The 20,434-nt window shown below is 36.8% G+C and overlaps 1 protein-coding gene across 1 annotated transcript; it reads right to left on the bottom strand.

Annotated features, from left to right (window-relative positions):
- Nucleotides 1-2,760: 2,760 nt before the first annotated feature.
- On the bottom strand, nt 2,761-19,988 carry unc45b (unc-45 myosin chaperone B). The gene is given in 20 exon segments (NM_001185128.1): nt 2,761-3,253; nt 3,959-4,117; nt 4,372-4,489; nt 5,236-5,351; nt 5,486-5,599; nt 6,308-6,374; nt 7,222-7,349; nt 7,957-8,097; nt 9,374-9,515; nt 9,733-9,827; nt 10,582-10,882; nt 11,413-11,584; nt 12,313-12,483; nt 13,126-13,291; nt 13,911-14,078; nt 14,756-14,845; nt 15,432-15,607; nt 16,347-16,383; nt 17,079-17,240; nt 19,754-19,988. Coding segments are annotated over 19 exon segments (2,784 nt in total). The 5' UTR covers nt 19,754-19,988; the 3' UTR covers nt 2,761-2,992.
- Nucleotides 19,989-20,434: the final 446 nt, after the last annotated feature.

Here is a 20,434-nt window from a genome sequence, read left to right as displayed (position 1 = left end):
ACCACGCATAGGTTTGTAAATAAATTTCCTTTATTCTTTTTTACTTTGTTTCACCACTCTGAGTCTGTCTGTTTACTGTATGGTTGCCTGGCAACACGTTTGGCGCCAAAGACTGCATTTAAACTGTGTTTTGTATACACATTTGCTTCCCAGACGAAGGTTCTAGTAAAGAACTGAAACGTTGGATCAATAAAAACCTCACCTTATTGCATCTACCTACGACTTTTCGTCCATGAATACTATCGTGAGAATCCTGTGAGTGCCGACACTTTTTATTTGTATTTCAATTTTGCTGCTCGGGTACCCAGGTATCGCTATTTAATTTTGGTGTGCTCTTCACTCTGTATTTTGTATATATGTATGTATATATATGTATGTATGTATGTATATATAGTATATATAAATATATATATATATATGTAATATTTTTTTAAATAATTATAAACATGGTCAGGTTTCCACTGTTCTGCATCTATGTTAAATTCATACACAGTTCACTGTGTCGCTTTACTCTTGACCCCTTTTATTTGCATTCAATTTAGTGTCTGACCTAGATGTTTTCATTGCACATGCATTCATAAATAATAATTCATAAATCCTTTATGATCAAAAGTATCATAAAATGCCTTCTGAAATCCCATTTTCTCAGTAGGATAACTCTAATGACAAGAAATCTACATCCCAAGTTTCTTGTCAAAGTTATTTTCTGTTTACGGAGCAGCTACAGTTAATGTACAAATGTTGCCACCATTTAACTCTGGATCACTGGTTTTCTGGAACAATGTATTATCTGTCTAGATTCTAGACAACTTGTTTTTTTACTCGTGAGCCACACTCCGATGTAAAAAGCTTTGGGGAGCCACAAAAAAAAGCATGAAAAAAGTTCTTTGGGGGTGTTAAAACTGCTGGGCTGCAGGAGGCTCTTCTTGGAGTAAAACTGTGTTTCTGTGCTTCCAAAACTTGCCCCCAAGCCAGAGATTTAAAAAAAAGAACCAACTTTGAGGACACAGAGTTACATCAATGGGGGCAGTGAGCAACATGTTGTTCTTGAGCCACTGGTTGGGGATCACTGGGCTAGAAGAACCTTTAACAACTGCAAACAGAGGAATTATTGTAGGTTAGGTGAATATTAGAACACCACCAGAATGACATTTTTTATTTTTTGGTGGAGGTGGATCAATGGTCTGATGCTTTTATATTTTGGGATACGGGGAAAACCCCACATCCTTCATAAAAGATTAGGCCGAATACCTAAGGAAGCATTAACGAGAACAGCAAGAGCAGCACATGGTTACAAATTTTAAACTGTTTATATGACGAAAAGTCACATGATTTTAAGGATTTGGATTAGGTTCAGCCAGGCAGGTGGATTCTGCTGAATCCAAATCCTGCTGAAAAAGGCAGAATCTTGGGCGAATCCCGAACTGAACCCTGATTTGGTGCATCACTGATGCACCGAATCCACTTTGAGATTTGGCCGAACACTGGGGCTCATTTACCAACGCATTGCAGCGCTATAACAGTCGCAGAGGCAAAACTTTTGCCCTGCGCATAAGCATATTTAACAGTATAGTGCAAACACGGTCACTTAAAGTTTCATGCGCTAGTGTTGACGCAAACTGCTGCGCCATACAAACATGCACATATGATGCCGCAAAACTGCACACATGACGACGCAAAACTTGTCATAAATTGTGTGCATAGATGGCGCAAGCTAATGCTCTAATAAACCCATACCAACTACATGCTTCCTAACAACCTAGTCAGTTTATTGTAGCGCAAATGTTGAAGAACGCGCAGTCAGAAATACGCCACAAATGAACAGGCGTAAAGCTTTCAATGCAGCCGTGCCTGCGCAAATCTGCCCCTATATATGCGCAAATAGCACATATATAGGCGCAAAGGGCGCACTCTCGCAAAAATTGAGCATTTAATACACGCCCCTAGCCACACCCCAAAAAAACATGTCATTGTTTGCGACATTATTGTCCAGTATTTGCGTCATGCGCATAAAAAGAACTGGCGGAAAAATAAATGAACCGACGCAATGTAACGCATATGCAATTGCGTGTGCCCACAAAATGGCGCATAATCATAATTGCGTCGGTTTGTGTGCTGCGATGCATTGATAAATGAGCCCCACTGAATCCTTCGTGAAAGATTCGGCCGAATGCCAAACCAAATCTGAGCTCTAATCTCACACTTCCATAAATCTGACCCTTGCTGTATATGATGAGGGCAAAGCTCCCCCCCATCCTTTTGAGGATAACGTTTAGGAAAAGCAGTTCCAAACCCTGCTTCTGTCTATAATTGCCTCTAATGTACTTGTAAATAGTAATTACACCCCCTGCAAGCACCTTTTCTACAGAGAAAACAACCCCAACCTTGACGACCTTTCCCCATGGTGTAATTGTTCTATCCCCTTTACCAGTTTAGTTGCATGTCTCTGCACTGTCTCCAGCTCATTAATATCCTTCTTAAGAACAGGAACCCATTCCTTTTCTTAAGTTAACAGAACTCCAATGTAGCCTGTAATGTATTTTATTATCAACTGGGATACGTTAGAGGTTCTGTTGGCACTAACATGGGAATTACCTTAAACTACCTGTAATCTGTAATCTGACAGCAATTAGATATATACCAATATGGGTTTTTAGTAGTGGTAGGGCTTCTGCAAGTAAAATTTGGCTCGGGTGGTGGCATCTTTATGCCAGTAATGGTTAAAGGAGAAGCAGTTTTAAAGGTACAGGTATGAAAAAGTTAAATCAACCAAGTTTAATCACAGAAACTAAATAAAATCATTTTTGTCAAAAGAAACAAGTTTTAAATTTCATCTTCATGACAAAAGTCTTCAATTTACATTTTTCATACAATATTCTTATTATTATTTTTCCAATGCATACATAATCGGGCAACCACGAATGCAAATGAAAGGGAATGCACGTGATCCATAGCACAAGACAGAAGCCATTATAAGAGTCACTATCACCATTCACGAAACTGTCTTGATAAAACCATAATCTAGGCATTTAACCAGGGCTTCCCTAGCCGCATTAATGATGTGCTGCTTGTTGGGAACATCTGCCTGCTTTCCAATGACTGTTAAGATCTCTAGCATCTCCGATTCCACCAGTTTCTTAGCCAATTCTTTGTCTGCGTTAATAAGGTTATATGCAATCACGACTCCACGATGCTGAACTTGCAGGTCCTCACTCAGGCACAGCCTCTGCAGAATCTCCATCCACTGAGTTGTCTTTAAAAAAGGAAGACAAATACATTGCTCAGTATTGTTACTGAGGAGATTAGAGGATACCACTGATGAATATTGCTCAACAGTGGAAATGTTACATATGCAAAATATTTTTATATCAAGTATCAAAACTTCAGTCCACTGTGTGCGGTGCTTTACTGATTAATACTAGTCTGGGCTTGGTAAGGGGCTCTCATAGGCTGAACTTCTGCAAGCTGGATCTCCAGTCTAAAAGCACTATTTTCATGTCACCACACAGCAATGCACTGCCCACATACTTAGCACTGACATTTTGCTATCTTACCTAGACATAGAAATAGCAAGCTGTGGCAGCAGGTATGGAAGAAAAAGTTTTAAGCAAAATTTCATAGCACTTTATGATAAATAATGTGTTTTTCTAATTTCTATCCACAGTTACTGAGAACTACAGATTAAACTGCAGTTTACTGAGCGGGCTTAATAAAGTAAATGATAATAGTATTATGGAATAATACTAGCTATGCACAGCTATTCTGTTTCAGACCCTTGTAATGTGGCACCCTATTGGGCACCTGAATTATTAATGAAGCAAATAATAGTAGGTGAGGCATATCACATTTATCTCATATTAGTTGGTTCTTCCTCCAGTTCTCAGACAAAAATGGTGAGGCCTGTGACTGAATTTTGCTTACATGTTTAACACTGGATCTACTATTTAAATACACTTACCACTTCTGTCATCTTGTGACAAAGCTTCTTCTCAGCACCAGTCAACATTGCTAATGTCCCAGCAGCTGCCCTCTGCAGCTTCACCTCATCTTCCTCACCGCAAAGCAGTATTATCAGTTTTAGACGGTCATTGCCCTCTGCCATAAACCTCTCCTTGACCTGCATAAATTCAAGCCACATGAAGTGTTATAGAGAATGCTAACGCCGAATAAAGTCATGTGTTATTTCAAATGATATTTAAAACTTATATGTAATAATGTAGCAACTACATGTTAGCATGCCACGTTAGACTCTGTAGACTTGGAGTGTTGGAGACATAAGAATATTTTTTTCTGTTTTAATGCCACATCATTTTTAGACTGAACAAGTGCACATTTAAAATGATTATTATGTAGGTCAGTATTTTCTCTTACCTCTTTGTTGAGCGCTAAGTTACACATACATTCTGTGGCTGCTTGCCTGATCTGTTCGTGATTTTCAAACATGTAGTTTTCAATTTCAGGCAGAGCTTTCTCCTTAATAATTTTTTGTCTGTTGGAATAAGACAAAATGAACAATGAATAGTAGATATGTTACAAAAGATATTATACGTACTCCCATTTGTATTTATCACCAATAAAAATTCAACCAGTTATTCACTAACAAGACCATCAGTGTGGTACTGGTGGTATAGCATGTCTTGCCATTGCTGGCGCCCTCAAAATAGATATTTTACATTGTTTTTAATTGACAGGTATCTAAAATGTTCAGGAGTCAGAAGCAATAATTTAGAGAATATGAACTCTCAGATTCTGCTTTTAATACCCATTACATTTACAAATAACTGTGAAACCACTGAATATTTTTAATTAATGTAAATGTATATGTAATGTAAATGCATTTTCTATGATTTTGCAAAAAAAAAACAAAAAAAAAAAAACTGCTTTTGGGAGGAGACTCTCCTTTCTAACACTATCTGTTAGGCTCTCTAGAATATCCATAAGGTTAATCATTACCTCCTTTATAAACTGTTACTCCCTAAAGTGCTTCATACAGTTTAAAAAATTCAATAACTTATAGCTCTCTGAAACTGGTAATTTAGCGTATATCTCCACATCACATTAAAAGGTAAGAAAACAATATGGTGAATGTTTTTTTTGCATTTGTGCATTTTGCACCTTATACCTATAAAAAGAATTGGTGAACCAGACGTAACTGTCATATATTGTAATATTCATCTGTTTATAAAGTACAAGTCACTGTAAGCAATGATAGTTTTTGTTTTTGAAAAAACAAACCTCAATTTGTCGTTCTTTCCAGATAGATTGGTCAAAGCAAGGAGGGCTTCAAAGTTTTGAATTCCATCCCGTTCTGTATTTAATAGACTGACAAGCGGACGCACCACTTCATACACCTGTAAAGAGAAAAAATACCAGTTAATACATTGTGCTTTTATCTGGTACTTGATTGATTGCGGTCCCTTGAATGATAAAATAATCATGTCTTGAACAACATATATCATGTAGGCCATTAATCATGACTATTTACCCTCTCTCCAGGAAATGCAATATCAGGATTTGATACAGCTGCAATTTTAGCCAGCCCATGAGAAGCCTTTATTTTGCCAACATCTGTTCCTTCCAGTGCAAGAGGGATCATAGCCTAGGCAAAAAGACAAAATACTATTTAAATGAAATTCCTCAGATATATTTCTTTTTGGCTTGATCTGATTTTGATATAAGGTTTTTGGGAAAGCTCCAATGAGCGCTCCCACAATTGCTTTGTGTTTCTTAAAATTACCATGCAGGAAAACTGTCACTGTGGTTGTAGCATCCACAAACTTGGTCATTTAATGGTGGTCTTATGCCTTTAAAACTGTGTGTGGGCCGAGGTGAGCTCACTCCTATAAAAACTACAGTGGAGGCGGATCAGTCTGCTGATCAGGAAACACTCTCTATTCTCCTAATATAATGACACCTGTGAAGGAGTGCCAGTCTATGAATAATATCACTGCAGTAAATAGCTAGAAAGAGCATACGCAGTTAACTTGACACAGGTATGGTAGCTTAGTCATTTTATGACAATAATTTTGTGACAAAGATCTCTTATAGAAAATGAATGCACAAAGAATGAATTAGTAACAACATATGGGAACAGGCAATGTGCATTGATGGGGCCTCCTTCCACTTGTGTCTCAACACCTACTTGTTATTGTTCCCTGTCTGTTGTAATAATGTATTAATGTAAAGTGATGAGTATAAAAGTAAAGCCACATAAATAAAAATGTACATACTGGAAATAATGTCTTCTTTAGTATGTTTGATCTGATTGTGATTCAGAAGTTAGAATTAAAATTCAAAGGACAGTTACCTTGCCTCCTCCTTGTGCAACAATGATACCTCGATCCTTAGGGTCTTCGCAGAGTGCCAGGAAAACTCTATGAAAACAGAATAAATGATCAGTAAAATATCAGTAAAACTTCATCAGAAAGCAAGATAAATACTGGCAATTCAGTGTAATAAAATAGTGTGAGAAGTAATGTTTGTTTAAAAGTCAAGTTAGTTCAGTACAAATAATTCAAGCAAACACGTAAATGGATAAATGTATGTAATGCAGTAGATACCCTTTAGGGCTTTACCTTTTTTTGCTGCAATTCCCTGTACTAATCAGTATAAAAAATCTATGGAAAATGTGCCTCATATAATTATGTCTAAACACAGACAAACCAGCCTCTTTAAATATATATTTTTCTCACTGCTGTTTATCACTAGTCACCTTTATAACAAAATAAGTCGCATTCTAATGAATTGTATACTTCCTGGGCTCTTTGCAGTATAGCGCCTAGTTTGACAGACTGGCGCCTTCAGTTGCCCTCAGCTTGGATATGTCAAATCCATAATATTTTGGATACTGAATCCTCTACAAAAGATTTGTCTGAATGTGAACCCTCATTTGCATGCATATGTTAATTCAGTCTTGAGCAAAATTATTGTCCCATTCAATTGTCACATTATCTGGGAAGATTTTAGTTTGTTTTGGTAAAATACTGGCTACATATTGTATGGCCATATGGCAATTGTCCTACAAACTGACTAGAGGTTAAACCAATGACTATACATTTGAGCTGAATTCAGTCATCTGAATTAATATATACAATACATATAATACTTACACATGTAACTAACACATGTAATACATACTGCTTGGCAATGTTACGTTTTTATTACACTATCAGTTAATTTGTGGAATGACGTAAGATTTCTTGTACTCTTTTATTTACGCACCTTGATAATTGTTCTTTGGTTTGGTCTGTAAGAATGGAGTTATCAGCTTTCACCATGCAGGATAGAGCAGATATAACATCTGCCTTTAGCAACCTCTTGACACGTTTCTCCACAAAGTCCTTTTTATCCTAAATGAAAATAATAATTTATACATATACGTCAGTATATGGAAGAAAGGAATAAAATTGCTATGGACATTCAGTTACTGTTCTCAACCTTAAAAGGCTAATTTACCTTCATTTTTACTTTAGTATGTTATAGATTGACCTATTCTTAGCAACTTTTCAATTGGTCTTCAATTTTTTATCTTAGCAACTTTCCAATTGGTCTCCATTTTTTATAGTTTTTTAAATATTTGCCTTCCTTTTGTAACTCTTCACATAAGAGACACTGATATCAGTCATAAAAATTATTGCTATGTGAGACACAAATTTTGCTGCAGTCATGTACTTTCCAGTATAGAGGCCACAATCTCAGAAATTCAATCTCACCAACAGACATCTTGGACATTATTCATGTATGACAAATATTTCTATTACATACAAGGATGTGCACAGAACTGACCATTTTGAACATTAGAACATTTTGTTTCAAAGGGCAAAATCTTTAAACAAAATAGAGTATATTGTCAGTAAACGAAATCAGAAACCAATCTTTTTTTGTTTTTTTTTGGTTAAATGCTACAAGGTCCTATGCTTTTCTACTGGGCACTTAGTTCCCCAAATATTTCCTTACCTTAGGATGTTGCTCTGGAACATGCTGCTTGGAGAATTTTGCCAGCTGCACCATTTCAGGAATGACTTCTTTAACATCGTAGCTGTTTGTGCAGTTTACCAGTGTGGTAGCCACAGAGTAAAGGATGGTCTTATCACTTGTCTAAAAGCAATCCATGTCAAATTCATTAGCATGTCAAACTAAGTTGAATTCAAGTGTTATATAGCATAAAAAAGGTCTACATTAAAAATATTTTCAAAATACAATTGATCAGTTGCATCAAGTTATTCCTTTTTAACACAGCATTTGGTTAGAAGTGGTTTACTATTTATATAAGCATTAGCGTAATAAAATGAAACACTGTATTATTTTATTCTTCCTCTCTAGTTTTGTAGGTATGTTTAAGTTTCTTAGTATAGTGCCAGGTCTATATGCATACCTCCCAACATTTGACAAGCACAAAAAATATCTGGCAATGTAGGCTAGGGAAAGCCCTCTTTGCTCCAGGCCACCTCTGATCCCTGCTGTGGTGGTTATAAATTGTGCCAATGACGTCACGAACGAATCATTGCGCACATAAAGGCACAAATGAACACAATGCACACATAATGAAGCAAATGAACGTGTTGCATCCATACTGACACGAGCGAACGTGTTGCGTAAGTAATGACATGGATCACACGCCGCGCACATGATGTGAATCACTTTATTAACTAAAGTGCATAATATAAAATAATTATATGTGTAATACTTATATACTATGCACTGATTAGTTTATTGTGTTTCATTATGCGCCTGAAATGTGCTTCCACCCCCGCCGGTCCTTGGAAAAATTGTCTTGCTTGAAACCAGTCCTTGGTGCAAAAAAGGTTGGGGACTACTGCTCTAAAAGGTTTTGGAAGTAGGAAGGAGGGAGATTGCATGAATAGGTTTATATGGGGAAGTAAGTGGTTGTTTAGGTTGTCTGAAGAGCAATATTGTGTACTGTGAACTTCTGCTGCTGTTTAATAAAATTGCTGCTATTGTGACAAGTGAAGAACTGGTAAAAAAGATTACTGAAAAGTCTGTTCCTGGGTTTATCTCAGTGTTGGGCTATGCCTACTCAGGACTGTGGTGGAGGGATCTGCGTTGTTGTCAGTGCTGGGCAGTGGGCTGGGTGGGAGATGTTTGCAACAGGGATGGGGTCCTCAATGGTCTGGGTAGCTGGGCCTTCCACTGGGATGATGGGGCATTAAGGTGGTGGCCCCTGGTGGGGTCCTGGACACCTCAGTCCTCAGACAATGGTTTATCTGTAAGACCTATCGGACACTCTTTATTGATCACTAAATTGTCCATCCAGAGTTTCTGTAATGGTGGTATGTACTACAAAGTATTAATTTGGTCATTCTAGAAGATATTTGCACCTCCAATATACCAAGTTACATGCTGCATGGTGTACCTTGGATAACTCAAACATGGCCTTCAATGATTGCTCATCTTCTACAAATTCATCTTTTACGTCAGCATCAAGTGTCAGATAAGCCAAGCCCTCCACTGCCCATTTCCTGGTCTGTATGTCGAGACTGGGGTTACACAGCCACCTGTTAAAATACATAGGACAGATCTTCTTATACATGACCAGACTTTGGGGTACTGTTTATGACCTGTACAGCCACAAATGTTGCTGTATGGAACAGGGTTTTAGAAAGGTCAAACACTGTCACAAACACTTCAGGTATGCTACAAATGGTAAGCTACTGTATCATCTGAGGATATTATATCTTTACACCCAATTCCACTGTATTTATTAATACTTACTTTCTACATTGCTTTGCTAGTTTATCAGTAGATCCCTCTGCAAATTGCCTTAAAGCATAATCTGTGCCACCAGCAGATCCTAGTTTACACAGACCCTATAAAGCAAAAGACAAACAGACTAGGTTATAGCCATGTTCTACCAAAGGTTGCCAAAGTCCCATTTTGACCTGCAGTCCAAAAAATTGCATCTTGTCTGATCTGGCCAAACTACATTGATCTGAAAGGAGGGAGATGTGCCCTTATCATCAAAAACAGTCAATGTCAAAGACTAGAAGTGGAAAGACTGCTGTCTGATCAAAGGACTATCAAAACTGCCTCCAGAGGGGGCCAGAGATACAATGATGGTCAGGCTGAAAGGCCATTAGAATTCAAACTGCCCAACAATCTGCTTTATTCTTCAGTGACTTGGAATTTGCCGTCAGCCCTTTATGTGAGGGCAGAATGAAGAGCTCTTTTATAGGGATCTCAAAAGGAAAACCTCTATAATAGTTACAGCCTAGAAATAATGGATGGCTCATATATAAACTGTTGCATTTAAAGCAATGTCAAACTATAGAAAATAATGACCAAAAAACAGGAACAGTTTTAAAATTAAAATAGAAGGGAACTTCCAGAAAGCTTGCTTTGTATCATACTTACATAGTTAGCCATTACAGTTATTGCATTAATGCCGCTTTAGTGTTGATCTGTGATCTACTGGCTAACAGTATAAAATTTTTGTTTTAAAACAATGACTACTAGTTTCAGAATCGGTATAAATCTTGTTCTGTACAGTAAAGAGGTAATTAACTACATCATACTAAAAGTGTTTTTCATGCTAATTGAAAAGGAAACTATAAATGTGCTTACCACAAGTGCACGAATCTTTATTTTCTCATTCTTGGTTTTCTTGTATATATCTTTTAATAAAGACACTCCATTTGTAATAATAAAGGATGCCCGACTAAGCTTTGTAGATGCATGAATCAGAGCTTCCACAGCCACCAGCTGATCGACCTCATTCTCTGATCCAGTCAAAGCAACCATCATTTCCATCACCCCCTGTAAGCTAAGGAGTTTGTTGCCAAGATCAAATGGCCCTTGCAAGATGCCAGAAACTGTCTGTATGGCATGCAGATTCTTTTCCATATCCTTAGGGTCAAAACTGCCACTGGTAAAAAAAAAGGATTACATTGCACATGTAAAATGGTAACTAACAATAAATAAAATGTGTTAGGTTTATGCTCATGTAACTAAAGTTCCATTAAGAACTGTGCTTATGGCTGTAAATAGCATGACCTGACAACTCTAGGGCCTTGTCATTTGGGACTTGGTTGGAAAAGTTAATTAAGGAATAACTAAAGAATAAGCATGAGGTGCTTTGCCAAATGGGGCACTGCAACTTGTGCACAATTTATTGATGTAAGTTAGCACAAACTTTGGTATATCACAAGCATGTATTTCTTAGTGCGAAAGATCTGGCACTCCGATGTTTGAAGTGGCAGTAACTGCAGACATGCAGCAACATCCTTATATTACTGGCAGCTTTCCCTATTAGAATTAAGGTAAACAAATATGTAGGGGCCTTCAGTAATGTTCAAGTCAGATTGGGAAAGGCTCAAGGCAGGACGTCATTCATGTAAAATAGATGAGATGTACATCATTTAATACAAAGTACAATGCTTGATAAAAAATACTTACGTGATATATTCTTCACAGATTATCCTGAAATTGTCTCTTTCTGGGTCACAGCGCAAATCATCGTAAAGTTTATTCACCAGAACTGAGGCATTTAAACGTGTGTTTGGTGTCAAGGGGAGGCAATTTGGCAGCTCCGGGACCTGTCCTAAAACCTTTAATATTTTTTTCAGCCCTAGTTGAAAGAAGATCAGCTATTGTTAAACATGGTATAAAAACATGAAATCATGTTCTTCTAAAATTGTAGAAACTAAGCTTGTATTTTAAGAAAAACTACAATTTAAAAGAGTAATGTGTATCTGTAAAAATACAGTTTTTCTATGAGATGACCAAGCAAGGATTTTAATTGGTCAGCCATTATTTTGCATTAAAGGGGTGCTTCACCTTTAAGTTAACTTTTCGTATGTTATAGAATGACCAGTTCTAAGCAATTTTTAAGTTGGTCATGATTTATTTTTGTGTTTTTTTTTAATTATTTGCCTTCTTCTACTGACTCTTTCCAGCTTTCAAATGGGGGTCACTGACCCCAGCAAGTGAAGAGCTATTGCCAAGTGAGGTTGCAGTTTTATTGTTGTTGCGTTTTATAACTTATTATTCTGTTCAAGTCTTCTCCTTTTAATATACCAATCTCTTATTCAAACCACACCCTGGTTGCTAAGGTAATTTGGATCCTAGCAACCAGATACCTACTGAAATTCCAAACTAGAGAGCTGCTGAATAAAAAGTAAAATAACTAAGAAAAACTACAAATAAAAAATAAAGACATATTGCAAATTATCTCAAAATATTACTCTCTACATGATACTTAAAGTGAACAACCCCTTTAAGCTAAGGGGAGGGCAATTCTTAGTAGCTTTTAATCTTGTATTATCTAGATACACACAAAGTTCTACTTGCACTCACCTGCATCCACCACAAAGAGAGACTTGGAGTTATCTTTATTCTTAAGATCATAACGTGGGATGTTTTTATTCAGCAGATTAAGTGCCTGGTCCCTGCCGTGACCAGATACCTTCTTACTAACCAGCATATCCAACAAATGAGTGGTAATTATCTTCAGATCCTTTTTGGTATCTGTAAATAGGAGGTGGAAAACATGCTAAAAACTACCTCTAACTTAAATTCTGACTTCTCGGCAAATATCACTATACATATACATTTAATGAGAGGTAATGAAGAATGAATGTTAATTTCAAATAACACAATTTATAAAACTTTTAAATGCATTGTGTTGATTTTTTTAAGGGGGGGTGAATGTTTGGGCATTAGGCACACCAAGGCATCCAATTTCTATTCATTCCTATGGGATGTTAGGAGTGTATTTATCAAATGGTGAACTCTAACTTTCACCCATTGACAAATGTGCTTCTAAAAATTCCAGAAAATATGTGATTTTTTTCTGTAGTGATCTCTAATCTCACATTTTTATAAATATATACATTTATATATCCATACATTTTTATGTATCAGATGAGGTGGAAGGTTAGGGCATTTGTGTAGAGAAACACCCCATACTTGGGTGACTATTGTAGTTCAAGGGCTACTTTTTGTACTTCTGATTGCAGTCCGGTATTGCATTGCACATCCCATGTACCACCACAAAATAAATACCATTTATCATGTGTTTACAGCAGTTCAGAGCAGATTAAATTCTGATTCCTAATATAAATAACCTTCTAAAAGCATCGCATGCAGTATAGCACACATTATTCTTACCCAGTACAAGAGCTTCCTGTTTCCCATGTGCTTTCTTATCCTCTCCGGTTAAAGAGTCCACAATGTTTTGCAACAGGTTACATGCTGCTAGAGCAATTTCTTCATTGTCTACTGCCATGATACTGCAGATCTTATTGATACCCACAAGGTGCACAATAGCCGTTGCCTATAACAGAGAAAGAATTGTATTAGACTCCATAAGCTTGCTTGCAACTGGCATTATTGTTACTACAGGTATAATAAAATTACCAAAGTTACCATTCTTTCTATCTGTGTTTACATATAAGAATATATTTGGAATGGTAATTACTAAAGAGAGTGGATGTGAAAATGCAACCCTGGATTACCTGTATAGTTGAATATGCTAACAAGGGTACACATTTTAATATGTGTTGGAAATGTGTTATCATTAAATAAATCATGTGACTGACAAGGGAAAGCATATGATGTTTACAAGTAAAGTTTATGTTCTGTTCTGTTTGTTTTCTCTTGTTGCAGGGATTAGTTGGACAACTAAAACACCCTTAAGCTAATGCCAGACAGGGCTGATTTTTCAGCTTAATAAAAAACAAAGGCAAAAAATCAGCTGCTTGTCTACACTGGCTCCTGTATTCACAGAATGCCACTGCATCAGCCTGATTGAAGACACAGAGAGAGAGAATTATTGGCAGGGAAACATGTAAGTATGCATTCATGTGCCAAAATCCACTGCATGTAAATAACCTATTATTAAAAATGACAAACGCCCTAAAGACAGGTAGTACGGTTGCACATAAAAGATTTACCCGTGCTCTGTGCCCAGTGCACATGCCAGAGAGAGTTCTGATTGCTGAGAGGATCATTTCTGGATCCTTCGATTCAATTAGCTGCATAAGAAGATTTACACCATTGTTCTGAAAGATCTGTTCAGCTCCTGCATCCTCTCGGCCCAAAACTATCAAGTTGTTTGCTGCCTACAAGCAGAATATTAAAACAGCATCAAAACAGATTCAACTTACTCATTTACAGAGTTATCCCTTCTCAATTAAAACAAAGTATCACTGCCTTCCTAGAATTATTTTGGTGGTTTAAGTCATGGACGTGTCTCCACCTTCAGGGATACACCTTGAAATTGGCCACAGTGAAATGAATAAAGCTTGTTTTTGTTTCCAAATAAAGCCAAGACAGGTTACACTTTTAGATGAAAAAATGAAGTTAATACCATAGCAGTAATGCAGTAAAGTATGGTTATTAAAACACTGTACGAAAAAATGTGCCATAATATATTATGGAATCTTTATTAATGTGATAATCCCTCATCTTACACTGCAGTATATTGTTTCCTTATTTGAGCATTTCAGGGGTCATTCCTGAATCAACATGAAATGTATAAAATACAGTACTTGAAATTGTGTGTTTTCGGTAAGCATCATCATTGTTCTGATATGAAAAAAATCTGTGCATTTGGAATATTAAAATGTTTATTTCACTTTTCTTTTATTACAGGGTTGCCTTGTGAGTATAAATGAATCGCCAAGCTTTTTCCTCTCACACTGACACCCTGTGGCAGCTGGATAGTACTTTTGTGTATTTTTTCTACTTGTTATTAGTTGGTTTTTTAAAATCTGTGACAAGTGCATTTTAATTTTACCTTCTCTCTCTTTTCTTTTTCACTGTTCTTATCTAATAGGATCTCGAACATTTTATGAACCCGGGAGTCCGTGGAGAACTGAACATGTAGCTGTTGGAGAGTGAAGCAGAGTAGGAAACATTAAAAAACAGACAGAAATGGTTTTATTTTGCTTTAGTTTATGCCACTAATTTTAAAAATGATAACTGCTGTTTTATGTAGTGACAAAAACCAAGCAGATCTCTCTATGACGTTCTAGATTTTATCTACACAACACCCTTTATGTGTCATTGCTCTAAAGCAATAAGATGTAAGACCATGTAATAAATGAGATTGCTGAGTGGCATGGTGGTTAAGTGGTTATTTGGCTAGTATTGCTGTTGTACAGTGCTGTGGCCCTGCTATATGAATTAGTAATAATGTAATCAGTGAGAGGAATAGTTCTGGTATAACAGAAAACCATAAATGAGGTATGCAATGACTTTAAATTACCTGTACATTTTCATGTATAACTATTTACCTAACCTTCTTACATAACTAAATACAATGTTATTGCTGAGTTTCTACTAAAATAATTTGGCTACTAAGGTTAAAGGCTTTACATTGTGCTTATTCTGCGTGCCATTACTAACACAAAACACAGAATAGAATGCAACTGCTGGAAATTCCGTAGAAAGAAATGTTTCATAATCTTAACCTTTTCTTGGATATTTGTGCCTAGTCGGTGTAACGTCTCCAAGAATGTTCGGTTTTTTGGCTCAAGGGTTGCACATCTCTGAACATCTTTATAGGCCTGGTCCAGCTTGCCCAGTTTCTCTAAAGCCTGGCAGCGCCTGAAAAGGGCTTTAATGTCTGATGCATCCACATCGATAGCTACATAAAAAAAAAATAGTTAGTGTCATACAACAAGTGCGTTGACTTCAGTGAGATCAAAAACAAGCAGGACATGATTTACAATAGTCATTCAATAAAGAATGACTATTATGAAATGTAACATATATCTGGAACCCTATTATAAGAAAAGGGGATGTCCCAAAGAAACATTGGTTCACATTCACAAAAAGGAGGGCCTGAGCACAAAAGAATCTCTGCACCTAAATAAACACCAGGAGGGAGTCTCCAACTGCTCACCCAAAGCATCTCATTTACATGCTAACAAACACCAGGGTACTGTGTCAGTAATCACAACAGATGTTGGCTGCAAGGCGAGATGGGCCCAAAAATATTACTGTATAATGGCACAGGAGACACATAAACTGCTTTCAATTGCAATTTCCTTTACAAATAGGGAAAAAATATATGAAAATATTCAATTAACAAATTAAATGTAAAAAAAAAAACAATAAAACTTTATGGTGTTCTAAGAAATCCTACTGATGTGAAAATGCTAAATCATTAAAAAAATCTTGTTTCACACAGCATCTCCAGCTCATTTTTCATGTTACTATCTCAGGAGTAGTCCTACATGCTGGTAGACAATATGCAAAAGCCCAGTGTCTGATGTCTGCACATCTCCAGGTACTTGGCATTTGGTGGGGGTGGGACTACAAAAAGTTGACAGATTTTGCATGACATTCTCACAAAAGAGATAATTATTTTCTTATGAACTAACCTTTTGATGCATCTGCAGCTGCTTGTACATAGTTATCCTGTTAGAACAAACAAGACACACGTAAGCAAGATGAATTCTAGGGTTTAAACACAAATTTGCTATAGAAATATCAGTTGGGTTTATGCAAAAAAGAGTAATCTTTCTACTGTTTGCTACTTTTAATGTAGTTGAGCTCTGTGAAAAATTAATGGTACATTATAAAGAGAATGAAAGGGTCTATTTATTATGCTGTGTAAAAAACGTCAACAACATTCGCACACATCTGCAGACTTCACTGCCTAAAACAAAATTTTTTAAAGAATTTTTTCTTCCGCTGGAACTTACATAGAATAACAGCGTAAAATCTGTACTGGAACTACAGTACACCTCAAACGTATATTATAAGTATGTGTCTGTGTTTATGTAGCCATTTGACAGGCTTCACTGTGAAGCAACAATCAACTCCATATCTTCACTGCTAAACACTGCAGTGATGGTTGTCAAGTTGTTTGTCAAGTTAATTCTATAAAAATAATTAAAATGAGAAAATTGTACATACAACTTAATATAGTATAGTTGGTAGATAAAGTGCTTTGTGCTAACCATTAGGCCAAACCAGTAGTGCATAAAGTGCCGACTTTTGCAATTGCGAAATCTTCTATAACCATGTTATATGTTCTATGGCCAGATACAAATTACTACTTCAGGGTATTTTGCATGAAGGTGAATATTCAGCAATGCTTTCTCCCTTACCTGCTTTAGGTAACAAGCAGACCTGTTCCGATAGAGTACAGCCTGCATCTTCTTATCAGTTATAAGCTTCAAGGCTTTGCTGTAACACTGAATAGCTTGGCCATATTCATTAGATTGGAAATACTTATTCCCCTCTTCCTTTAGCTGCACTGGGTCTTCCATCTGCAGAAAAACACATTATATATATGTATATAAGGCTGCTTAGCATAACAATGTTTAGAGGGAAATCTGTTAAATTTCATTGTTTTTGATTAAGAAAAAAAGATGGTCCTACAATTACAACATAACATTAGGATTAAAAATAATGTACATTAATAGAAATGATAAATTACATATTACATTATATGCATTATATGTAATGTATGAATACAGTAGTTTAATGTCTTAAAAGGAAACCCTGTTATCTGTGTCACCCACAGCTGATGCATGTCAGGGGGTTCTGGGAGTTATAGTTTAACAACAACTACAGGTCATAAATAACTGGTATTCAGCAAATCCAAGATTCTCTTTGGGATTGTTTTTTTTTTTTTAAATCAAATGCTTAATGTTTAGCAGAGCTCAATGCGAACATTTAAAGACATGTGACTTTAAAGGACAGGGAAACTGAAACCCCCAATGAATACAATTGCTAACCTTGGATTGCACCTACTTGGGGCTTATGCCAGGGGTGCCATCTACCAACCTCTGTTTTTTCCCAGCAGCCCCTTGCAGCTACCCAGGACAGTGTGCATGTATTGTACAGTAAAATTGGAAATGTACTCTACTGTGAATGCGTAGTCTCCAGACACTAAAGGAACAGCTGAGAAGAAACAAAAGGTGTTTTTTTTAGTGAAAAGGATCGCCCGCCAAGGGTCCCACTTTCACCATTAAATTCACTGGGAAGGGGGATTTCCCTAAAAGCCTGACACCCCCAGGGTCTCTAATAAATAATAAGGTCCAACAAAATATGTTTACCCAGGCTAAATGACATCAACAGCCCTTGCTAATTGTGTATACAGCCTGAGACTAATTTGTACCATGCGTATATTTTTTAGAAGTCACAATTAAATCCAAAAATATATATTTTACAAATGCAGCTATATTTATACAAATGCAGCCACCTGAATAATTGGCTAAAAGTTAGCACATATAATATGTGCAACTATAAAAACAACAAAGACTTTACAGGCTATACAGTAGGCATACATTTGCTAATTCACAGCTTCAATGCTATTTAGTAAACTGAATATGCGTGTGTGTGTGTGTTTATTTTAGCACTACAACAGGCAACAAATGTCATTAATTGATTAAAGAAGCAAGCTGTTTTTCAGAAAAACACCAGCAGAAAACTGCACAGTTGAGTATACAGAGATAAGAACATGAGATTTAAGTGATCTGTTTTCTATGTTTTCTACCCCCTTAAAGTTCCCACGTGGCACTTAACAGTTGTGTCTATCAGCCTGGGTGTCTCACGTCCATATATAGAGTGCAATCTGCTTATGGTGGGACATGTGTTACTGTCACCTGTTACAGAGTCATGGCACTGAAATTTCACTTTGCACTCCCCTCCTCCATAGAAAGAGCAGAGACTAAACAATGGAGATAAACCTGCATTACAAGGGGATTAATTAGCTCTATGATGTGCTGCATACCTTCCTTTCTTAAAACTTTAGACAACTGTAAAAAATAAATCAATTACATTTTTTTTTTTATTTAGTATTACCTGTAGGAAGTAAGAAGAAAAGAAGAAAAAAACCTTAAAAAAAAAGTAAAAGTAAAAAAATGAGTAGGGAATTGCATGTGTATTTATGCAGCTATATCCACATAAGCTTACCCACACTTTTATTTTTACTTTTTAAGCAATGCTATAGTGTATGTGCTTTATCAGCAGAGAACACACATGAAAGTGGTAAATACAAGGGAAATTTCCTTCCCCATCTCAGTAAGTGGTAAATTGAAAACAAGTAATATTAACGGTGAAGACACACTGAGCTACTTAGTAGCAGCTACTTTTTCATTTCTACTAAAGGCCAGAAAATACCCTGCCATAGACAATACTGAGAACTGCCTCGGCTAAACAACACCTAGAGACAATTATCAGTAAATGATCAGCATTGTCTATTTTTGTAGCCGTGACAAGTAGGTGCTACTAGTAGCTCCGTGTGTCTTCACCCTGGCTGGTGGCACAATGGAAGATTAGTTGGCCGCAAATCTTCTCAACTTTGGGCAACTAATCTCCCCGAAATGCCCTCCCAAGAATGTGAATCGTCTGTGGGATGGAAGATGCTTCGCATCAGTTTTCCAAAGTAGCCTGAAGTTTCCTCATGAGGCAACTTTGGGCAGCAAGGGTGTGGACAAATAAAACCTATTAACACATCTGTGAACTGACTTTCCTGTCTGTTGGATCTGCTGCCCAGGGTGCCCTTACTAATACTGAATATTACACTGTCATACTTAATTGCTGTAAAATGACAAAATCTACATGGGTGTGGAAAACACTTGTGAGCTTCAACAGATCAATATGTTTTAAATCAATTTGATTGCATAAAAAATCAAAACAATAACATAATCAGAATATAAATGCCAACTCCATTTTTCTAGCCCTTCAGTTAGCCTATCACAAAGAAATCACAAAGTAAAATATAAAATAAGACAATCTCATTCTCTTACTGCTTCATATCACTTCATAAGCATACCTTATAGTTGGAAGTATGAACTCCTTTCTTTTCTTCTGTGTCCCCTCTTCTCTGAAATCAAACTTCTGTTCCTTAGCAGTCTCTTGGCATGAAGCCTCCCTCTCAGTTATTTATAGATCTCAATGAAATGGTCCAGTCCTCTGGAATGGCACACAAGCAGAGAAGAAAAGGGGTTTAACTTGAGCACACACTAAAGCCTAGACCTGCTTTGACTAGAGTTGTCTGTGCCAAACTATGGTATATTACTGGGAAATCAACAAGCTGCTCCCCCTTGCATAAGTTGACGTTCCACACAAAGTGAACAGTTGTAGTTAGAATTAAAATATTAGAAGACACCCCTAGTGCAATGGGTAAACCCACCTGTCCTGCCTTTTTAGGTTGTTAATGACAGCTGCCTGGTGGCAAATCAGTGGGAATGGACTGGTGATAGTAAGAGACGTCCCAGAGCAGCTGTCATTTGCTGGAAGTGCCTAGTAACTTCTGGAATATACGTATCCATGTCACTAAGCTAGTGACTGCTCCACTCCTCATTTTAACTCTCCATCTAGCCACCATGAAAACATATACATCTAGCTGAACGCTCATACTTATGAAATCTTTTATTGATTATAGGGTTACAAATGACTGCTGGAAAACTAAGCATACTTGGAATTGCTTTACATACCACCCTAGAGTGAAGCA

Source organism: Xenopus tropicalis, chromosome 2 (assembly GCF_000004195.4).
Source record: "Xenopus tropicalis strain Nigerian chromosome 2, UCB_Xtro_10.0, whole genome shotgun sequence".
In the NCBI taxonomy this organism is placed as follows: domain Eukaryota; kingdom Metazoa; phylum Chordata; class Amphibia; order Anura; family Pipidae; genus Xenopus; species Xenopus tropicalis.
Note: the sequence above shows the minus strand (reverse complement) of the source record. Positions and strands in the feature narration are given on the sequence as shown.